Below are 9,830 nucleotides of genomic sequence, written 5' to 3' on the forward strand. Positions count from 1 at the left end.
TGGTCAATGTCATGAGACAAAGTATATGTGAACTGCTGTACATAAAGTGAATTTGTCCTGTAAATTTTCACCCAAATCACAATTAAAATAAATAAATAAAATAAAAATCATTGGAAGATTCCAGGTGTCCCAGAGAATGTAGATCTGGATAGATAGATCTCTCACCTTAGTCCATCTTCTCCTGAAATCTACATATCCTAATAGGTATCAGCACTATATGCAACTTGTACCCAAAATCAGAGAGAAGGTAGACTAGTGCCACCAAGCACACAAACAAAACTTCAAATGTGGTAAAATTTGTTTCCACCCATCCTATGATACTTTCTTCTTTGTCCACTTTCCTACTCTTCCATCTCTTCCTCTCAGAAGCACCCAACACTCTCATGTTGCTCTGTAGGATCATAGCTTATAGAATCTTAGGGGTCCGAAGGGTGTTGAGTTTATCTCATCTCACGTCAAAAATCTTTGCACTCAGGCTTGGTGCAATGTGGTAAATTACTTAATATGGTCCTTCTAGCCACAGTCCTCATAACTCCCACCAAATGATTGGATGGGAATATGCAAATGAGGTGCTGTGGCCCATCAAGTATATTAGATATCTTGCCAATAATGTAAATAAGGTGCATGGAACACTTGTAAGGGATGAGACCATGAAAATAATGTATATGGAACTCTAATGAGGGGTTTACTCAGTCTTGCCATCCCACTAGATTTAAAGAAAGCTAATTCCAAAGCACAAGGGAGACTTCACAACAATCAAGAAAGAAGAGCCAAGCATAGAGCACATCATTTGTACCTGGGGTTCCTGTCCTGGGAGCCGCCTAAACCCAGGAAACAGAGATGGAAAGTTGTAACAGCAGAGAGAAGTCTAGAAGCAAGAGCAGAGAAACAGCAGCAGCAGAGGCAGCAGAACCAGGAGACCAGCTGGAGATGGTGCAGTGGACTTTCTGGTCTATGGAACTGGAAAGCTGAGCCCCTTTGGACAGGAAGCTTGCTGGTGGAATGGAAAACCTCAGGGTACTTGTTGGTGGGTTGGCTTGCTGACCCACAGAGCTAGAGCTAAGCACCTTCAGGCCAAGGCTAACTGGCAGAATAAGGTGCCTTTTGGCAGTTATTGGCAAAGCTAAAAGAGCTTTGTAACACTTGCCCAAGCAGGGTAGAGGTGGAGTTGAGAGGTTGAAGGCCAGAGAAAGACATACCTACAGGCACAGCTGAGAAGAAACTACTGACCAAAAAACTGTATCCTGAGTCATTTCTGATCCTGAATTATAACCTGTTAAACCCCTAATAAACCCCATAATTATGAATATGCTCTGTGAGTTCTGTGTGGCCATTCCAACTAATTATTGAACCATCAAACTCAACGGAGAAGTAGAGAGTGCTGTGGGAGGGACAGCTGGTTTGAGAACTGGTAAAAAGTTTGGAGAGTGGAGGCAAGTCTGGCCTCCACCTTAGAAATCAGCCCTTGGCTGTTGATGCTAATAATGGTCCCCCTCTCCCTTCCCTCCCCTCCCCCTCCCTCTCCCCATGGTGAAGTTAAAGGAGGTCAGACCCTCCAAGGCATTTTTACGCTTGGTGTCAGAAGTGGAATTGGTTCCCATGGCCCCAGACTCAAGGAAGCATGAGACGTTCTTGGATCTGTGAGTTCTATGTGGCCATTGCAACAAATTACTGAACCCAGCAGAGGTGGAGAGTGCCATGGGAAGGACAGTTGCTGGCAGTGTTGGTAAAAAGGTGGAAGTTGGAGGCAAATCTGACCTCCATGTTATAGGATTCAGCCTGGGGCTGTTGGTCTTGATCTTCCCTGCTTGTGAATCTACAGGATGTCAGAAGACATCCCTGCCACATTTTTTCACATGGATTTCCCATCCTTTTCCTCTTGTTGTTGCTCTCACTGATAGTGCCTTTTTCACTATGTCAAAGATTGTATCTGGAGATCCCTGGGAATCATGCATTGTTTGTTCATTGAATTCAACTAACCACACTAGTAAGCATGGAATGTTGCCTAAGACAAAACTAAGTCTGTAATTGGCCAGGGACAGGAGGGGTTTGAGAAACAGACCTTTCTCCTCATCACTCTAGAGACTCAGGTCACTCCTTTGGAATTTCTTTCTTCTTACTTAGTTCAGAAAAATGGAAATTGCAAATTGCTGCCCACTCTGATCACTCAATGTTTTTGTTATTCCTGCTCTCATTTTTGTCTGATGTTTTCAAAAAGTACTGAGCCACCTTACCATTCTATAAGTAAAAAGACAGACTTCTTATAGTTGAAAGAGTGCTCAGAGTATATGGCAGTAGACCAGGCTTGGATTTTGAAATCAGCCTGTATCTGAATCCTGATTCTACCTGGGACAAATGATTTAATTTCTCAGATCCTAAGTTTTTCATGCCTAAAGTAAGGACAATAATACTTAACTTAAGAAAAACAAAATGAGATATCATGAAGTGAAATACTACCATAATAAAAAAATATATATAAGAAATATTTAGATAATAGATAGATAGAGATAAATGAGTGAGAGACCTAGAAGACAGAAAGGAGTTGGAAAGAAAAATAAATATTTTATGCTAGATATGCACTTTATGCAGTGACAGAATATTTAGTAAAATTGTCACTTATGACCATTTTGAAAGAAGATCATATACATACTGAGCCTGTAGCTCTAGAGACTGGAAAACGCCAACTGTTGATGTGTTTGGGGGGGATGGTTAGCTGCCATCAAGTTGGCCCTGGACTCATGGTGACCCCCTGTGTTACATGCCTGGTAAAGTAGAGGGTCAGTGAACAAGAGGGAGACCCTCAGCAAGATGGACCGTTGCCATGATTGAGCACATTGTTGAGAGTCTTCCTCTTTTTCTGAAATCTATGACAACTTCAATCTTTTCTCCGCTTCTCGTGGTGTGCCTTTGTGGTCCAGTTGTGAGGATTTTTGTTTTCTCTATGTTGAGGTGTAATCCATACTGAAGGCAGTAGTCTTTGATACGCATCAGTAAGCACTTCAAGTCCTCCTCACTTTCAGCAAAGTTTTGTCATCTGTGTGTCACAGGTTCCTCCAACCCTGTCCTTCCTACAGTGCAGCCTCTTGGATTATTTACTCAGCAGACAGATTTAATAAATATGGTGAAAGAAGTGGTATCTCTTTGCTCTCTCTTCAAACAGCTGTCTCTTGATCTATGTACAGGTTCCTCATGAGCACAATTAAGGGTCCTGGAATTCCCATTCTTCCAAATGATTTCCAAGTACACAGAGAAGCATGGGAAACAACATCATTCACCATCTGCCATTTACCCTTTGAGCCTTTTAATTCCTCCTAGACATCGGTCTTTCTTAACTAAGGGCAGAGAAAGGAGAATATAATAGCCCTGAAGTCAGCTAACTGAAGCAAGCCGGCTAACCCCAGGAATATGAAGCTCTGGACTATATGTTAATCTGTAATTTGCAAGCAAGTCTAAACTCACACAATCCCCTTTGAACGTAGGTAAATCATCACAGTGTGTTAGACAAAAAGTGGAGACAGAGTTTTTCTGCCTTTATATCACCTTCCTACCAAGCATCATCTTAGAGGGTACCTACCAGTAATAAGATGTCACCGAGTCCTTTATGATTCACGGTGACCCCACGTGTCCATATTTGTGTCCGGAACAGGCTCCATAGGATTTTCAATGGCTGGATTTTCAGAAGTAGATCCTTAGGCCCTTCTTGCAAGGCACTTCTGGATGAACTTGAACCACCACGTTTTCAGTTATCATCTAAGTGTGTTAACTGTGTTGCCCATGAACTCTAGGTGATATCTACAAAATGTTAAAACCACTGAAGGATTTGATTTGATCAAAAAACTCAATGATTTGGAAGAAGATCCTAATTGAGTTGTTTGGGCAAAAAGACAAAACAGTCAGCCACCTGGTAGACCTGTGAGGTCATGAGCTCTATGTTCATCCAGATTGGCTGGTTGAAACTGGCCACAAAGTCTGCCCCTACCACCTGCTGGAGTGTATTCAAAGGTGAGTTCTCAACATATGCATAAAATAAGCCTGAGGAAAATTAGGTAATTTTGTTTCCTATGGTTTTCTGAGGAGCTCTGGTAGCATAGTGCCTAAGGCACTTGACTGCTAACCAGAAGGCTGGCTGTTCAAACCCACCAGCCACTCCTCAGAAGGAAGATGAGGCAATCTACTTTGGTAGTGATACTGCCTCGGAAACCCAGGGAGGGGTCTCTATGAGTGGGGGCCAACTTGATGGCACATAACAACAACATGGTTTTCTGATCCCCACAATAGCAGTCTCCTTGGACCTGTTCAGCACACAGAAGAAAATTAACAGTGTTTCACAAAAGTTGCTTGCAGGGGCAGCTCTTTTCCTACAAGGTAATGTACACCCTGTAATTATATTATATTGGGAGATAAAATATATGCCAAAGACTACTGAGTGTCAAATTTTTTAACTTAATTTCAATTTTATCTGTGTGACCTTTTGGACAAATTACTTATCTTCTCAAAGCTTCAATGTGTCTTCTATAAAACAAGCATATGGATACCTACCTTTCTGAGCTTGCAGTAATCAGTAACAAAAACATCAAGGGCACAGAACAATATTTGGCATAGGGATATTTTTACTCCTCTGACACCCACACTGTTGAATTACCAAGTGTTAAGAACTCAGACTGAGAATAGAAGCAGCCCCCTCTGGGGAGATTTTTCTCATTTGGTAAATCAGAGAGAAAGACATTCAATGAGAAGTGTTTTGAGAAGGTAGTGTGGAAAGGTAAAGCCAGGTGGAGGCTCTACAGAGAAGGAGGTGATGAGTCAGGGAATCCCAGTAGACTTCAGACTCTGGGTTTCCCAGCAATCCTGTGACCCTGTGGCCCATTCTCAACTTGTTAGTTCTGGTTTATACTTCTATGACTCCATGGCCCTTCCCAAGTCACCAAATGGATGCTAGTGTCAAGGACCCACTGAGATCAATTTGAGAGAGAATGTTTTGGGATACCCTGTGTAAAATTTTCTCTTCTCTGTGCCTCAATTTTCTCATGTGCCACATGAAAAGACTAGTTGATCATGTGTGCTCAAAACTCTTTTTAACAGTGGACCCCTTTTCTTGTGTGTGATTTGGGTGAAAGTTTACAGAGCGTTTTTCATACAACAGGTCACACACGTTTCGTTTCATGACGTTGATTTCAATCCCCATAATGTAATAGCTCTCTTCCTACTTCCTCCTGTGGTTACCTTTTCCCTGTGGCCTTTTTACTTATGCACTCCTGCCCTCTGAGCTATTTCCCTGTGCAAATACTACCCTTCTGATCTCCCATGGTTGATTGTTCTAAGGAATGTACATACCTGGTGTAGATTTTCACCTTCTATGGCTGTCTTTGTTTCGCAGTAAGCTGCAGGAGTGATTTCAATTCCAGACCTGAAGGGTGAATAAGGGCTTTCAGGGGTTTCACCAGTCTCTGTCAGACCAGGAAGCTTGGTCTTTTTATGACTTTGAGTTTTGTTCCACTTTTTCTCCCACTCTACCCAGGATCTCCTATTCTGATAGGAGAGTGGTTGACAGTGGTAGCCAGGCATCATCTAGTTCTTCTGGTCTCAGGGTCATGTAGGCTGACATTTGCATGGTCCACTAGTCCTTTGGACTAATTGTTTGTGTGCACCCTTTGTTTTCTTCTTCTTTTCTCCAGATAAGGAGAGATCAATTGTTGCGTCTTAGATGGACATTTGCAAGCTTTTAAGACCCCCACTGCTACTCACCAAAGTGGGATGTAGAACAATGTTTCAGTGTAGTATGGAATGCTAATTGAGCTTGATGTCCCCCACGACCTCGGTCCAGAACCTGTGGGCCCAGTGACTCACTCCCTCAGGGTATTTGGTTGTGGCTGAGAAGTTATCATAACTTTTCCCCTTTAGCTCTATTATATATATAGACATTCTTAAGGCCTATACTAGTATGTATGTAGAAATATCACTGCCAAATTTATATATGGTCGTGGGTATATTCCCGTTTGCCTAGATATACCAGATCATTTAGCCTGTCCACCTATGTATCCACCCATCGATTCATGTTTGTAATTACTCATGGTGCAGTATTGTGCATAATTCCCAGCTATGATCTTCCACAAAGAGGACAAGTCAGTATCTGTGAGCTCAGATGGGGCAACCGGGAAATACAAGCGTAATTGAATTGGGGAGTGGAAAGTTGGATGTGGGGGTCAGTTCACTCATAACTGCTGCTATCTCATAGCTCCATGGTGCCGAGAGTAGTCCTATAACCTTGAGAGTGTAGAGGGTGAGCTAAGGGAAGAAAAGGGAATAGAGGAAGCCATCAAAATAAAGTTCATCAAACTTGCAGTCTCCTCACAGGCCTGGTAGCTTATAGATCCTTCCCAGGAGTGGCTGAAAGCCAGCTACTGTCTATTCTTTAGATTAAGCTTCATATGGTGCTGATGTCTATTGGAGTACGAAAAATAATGAGTCTGGTTTGGTTTTGCTGTTTATGCAATGGAGAACCTGACAATTCATTATGGGGAAATTAGTTAAAAGGACCTATGAATTCAGTGGATTTCTAATTGGTAGAGATTAGTGAGTAGTAGAGATTGAGGAGGAATTTTTTTTTTTTTTTTTTAATTGTGATTTGGGTGAAAGCTTACAGAGCAATTTCATTTTCCCCACAGCATCATACACACTTTGTCCCATGACATTGACTGCACTTTCCCGCAAGGAGGAGTGTCTTCTTTTGAGTACTACTCTTTCACTTACACTTTCCCCAGGGGTTCCTGATGTCTCCATGACTGTGATACCCACTTCTCAAGGAATAGTTCTCCAGATTCTACATGTTCAAAACCTTTGCTTCTCTTCCTCCTGAACACACTGCCTGAGTCATGGCAATCACTGCTCTCAACACACTTATTCCCAGGGTCTGCAAAGCCAGCAATGACAGATTTGTAGTAAGCAATTGTTATTGGTATCACCTTCTCAGGTAAAAAAAATAGCTTCATTGATTAGAGAAATAAATAACCACCACATCAGATGGTGAACTTCTTGAGGACAGAGTCTCTGTGTTGCTTAGTTTCTTTTCTAAATTGTTGCTTCTGAACGAATCTTACAGATCATTGTTATAATCTCATTTTCATATCATAGAAATTCTAAGAGTTGAATGAGAAAGTATTATCCTCTTTCTGTTACCTCTTCTGTACAATTTCTTAAATATAATGCCTAGTTGACACAGGGAGCTCTGGTAGCATAGTGCCTAAGGCACTTGACTGCTGAACAGAAGGCTGGTGGTTCAAACCCACCAGCCACTCCTTGGAAGGAAGATGAGGCAATCTACTTCGGTAGTAATACTGCCTCGGAAACCCAAGGAGGGGTCGCTATGTGTCGGGTCCAACTCGACGGCACATAACAACAATGACAACAAATTGACACAGAGTGTAGTTGCAAAAATTCATAGAATTTAGAATAAACATGGAGTTGCATCCCCTCTGCTGTTTAATAATTCTGTTGCTTTTGTTCTTATTGTGGTTGTGTGCCATCAAGTCGATTCTGACTCATAATGACCCTGTATGACCGAGAATAACTGCCCTGTAGGGTTTTCTAGGCTATAATGATTACAGTAGCATATTGCCAGGTCTTTTCTCTCATGGAGCCGCTGGATGGGTTTGAACCACTGACCTTTCGGATAACAGCCAAACACTTAAACATTGTGCCACCAGGACTCCTTAACAACTCAACTCAATAACTTGGATAAATACCTGCAAGAACCACATGGAAGTGGCATCTTCTTCTGACTTCCTCTAACTTCACAAGGGGGAGAGAGAATCTCTATCAACAGCCCATGGCTTCTTATGAAGCCAGACATGCCACCATTCCTCAAACTTTTTACCATTCCTGACACCAACTGTCGCTCTCGCGGCACTCACTACTTCTCTGCTGGGTTCTATAATTCATTGCAATGGCCACACAGAACTCACAAATAATACTCATGGATATGGGGTTAACTAGGAAGGAACAGGTTACAGTTCAGGTTCAAGAATGCTCTCAGGGTACAATTCTTTGATCAGGACAGTCTCCCCTCTGCTATGCCCTCAGGCACACCTCCCTGGCCCTCCACCTCTCCCAGGCCTCTGCCCTGCTCGGGCAAGTGTTACAAAGCTCTTTTAGTTCTGCCAATAGGTACAGCTAAGTGCACCGCACTCCACCAGCAAGGCTCCTGCCCAAAGGCACTCAGCTTTCTCACTCCATGGGTGGGCAAGCCCACTGTGCTATCTCGTTCATGCCTCTTGGTTCCTCCGCAGGTTGTTGCCACTGGTTACCTCTGCTGGTAGTCTCTGCAGTCTTTCTGCAGGAAGGTCCAATGCAGGGATCTCAGGTACAAAGACACACTCTACTCCACCTACAGCTCTTCTCTCTTGATGGCAGTGAGATTCCCATTTCTGCCTCTGAAAAGGCTTGTTGTAAGCCTGGCAGGGTAACAAAGCTAACCAATCCCCACATTAGAGCTCAATACACATTACTTACATGGTCCCATCCAGTATTCTAGTGGGACTCATAAAGACTGGCTAGAAAAGCCTTACCAAGTAATTCACTCCACTGCATATCCTTTGAAAATATCAGTTTCTTCATTTCAAAAAAAGGATAATATTTCCCACTTGAAAGAGTTGTTGCAAAGATTAAATAAGGTAATGAAAATCAGTTAGAAAGTTTGGATTATTCAGAATAAGCAAGGTTTGCTGGGACAAAGTAAACTTCAAATAAAGCTTTATTCATTGTTCATGATGTTTATCCTAGGTAGGTTGGCAGGGTTCTGCGCCATGTAACCATTCAGGGACCCAGGGTTAGGGAGGTGCTACCACATGTCGCTGCATTCTCTGCAACACACCAACTCTTCAGTTACCATAGCAAGGAATGACAGACTACAGACTCACACATGGCCTTTTTCTGCTTCAGCCCATCTTAGAACCAGTCATATGGTCCTTTAAAGGAGACAATTAAAGGGAGAGAAGCAAGGGAATATATGCTAAGCACAAATGTCTGTGTCATGGTGATTGTCTATGGTTGCAATGGTCAGCATTCCACAAAATCATGAAAAATCAGAAAATCACTTTTTTATTGTTCATATAATTTTCTACAAATCACCCTTTCATATTTGGGGATATGGTTCACCCTTTCACATGGTTACTGTATTGTTGTTGTTAGGTACCGTCAAGTCCACTCTGACTCATTGCAACCCTATGTACAGCAGAACAAAACACTGCCTGGTCCTGCGCCAGCCTCACAGTCCTTGCTATACCTGAGCCCATCATTGCAGCCACAGTATCAATCCATTTAATTGAGGGTCTTCCCCTCTTTTATCAACCCTCCACTTTACCAAGCATGATATCCTTCTCCAGGTAACTGTCCCTTCTGACAACATGACCAAAGTAGGTGAGATGAAGTCTGGCTGTTCTTGCTTCCAAGGAGCATTCCAGCTGCAGTCCTTTCAGGACAGATTTGTTTATTTTTTTTGGCAGCCCATGGTACTCTCAGTATTCTTTGCCAACACAAGTCAAAAACATCAACTAATCCTCAGTCTTCCTTGTTCATTGTCCAGCTCTCACAAGCATATGAGGTCACTGAATACCATGGATTGGGTTAGGTACACCAAAGGAGGCATCTTTGCTCCTCAGCACTTTAAACAGGTCTTTTGCAGCAGATTTACCCAATGCAATACACCGTCTGATGTCTTGACTGCTGCTTCCATTGCTGTTGATTGTGGAACCAAGTAATATGAAATCTTTAACAACTTCAATCTTTTCTCTATTTATTGAGATGCTGGTTATTGATCCAGTTGTGAGGATTTT

At 42.5% G+C, this 9,830-nt stretch overlaps 1 protein-coding gene across 1 annotated transcript in view; it reads left to right on the forward strand.

The window, feature by feature from the left end:
• LOC103208217 (olfactory receptor 9I1) overlaps positions 1–142 on the forward strand; it is a 1,759-nt gene extending 1,617 nt beyond the window's left edge. The window contains exon 2 of the mRNA XM_042782703.1: positions 103–142. Coding sequence (XP_042638637.1) covers positions 103–142 — 40 coding nt within the window. The remainder of the gene's footprint in view (positions 1–102) is intronic.
• Positions 143–9,830: the final 9,688 nt, after the last annotated feature.

The sequence above is a fragment of the Orycteropus afer genome, unplaced genomic scaffold (assembly GCF_000298275.1).
Source record: "Orycteropus afer afer isolate SDZICR_OR568_19922 unplaced genomic scaffold, OryAfe1.0 scaffold00419, whole genome shotgun sequence".
Classification (NCBI taxonomy): Eukaryota; Metazoa; Chordata; class Mammalia; order Tubulidentata; family Orycteropodidae; genus Orycteropus; species Orycteropus afer.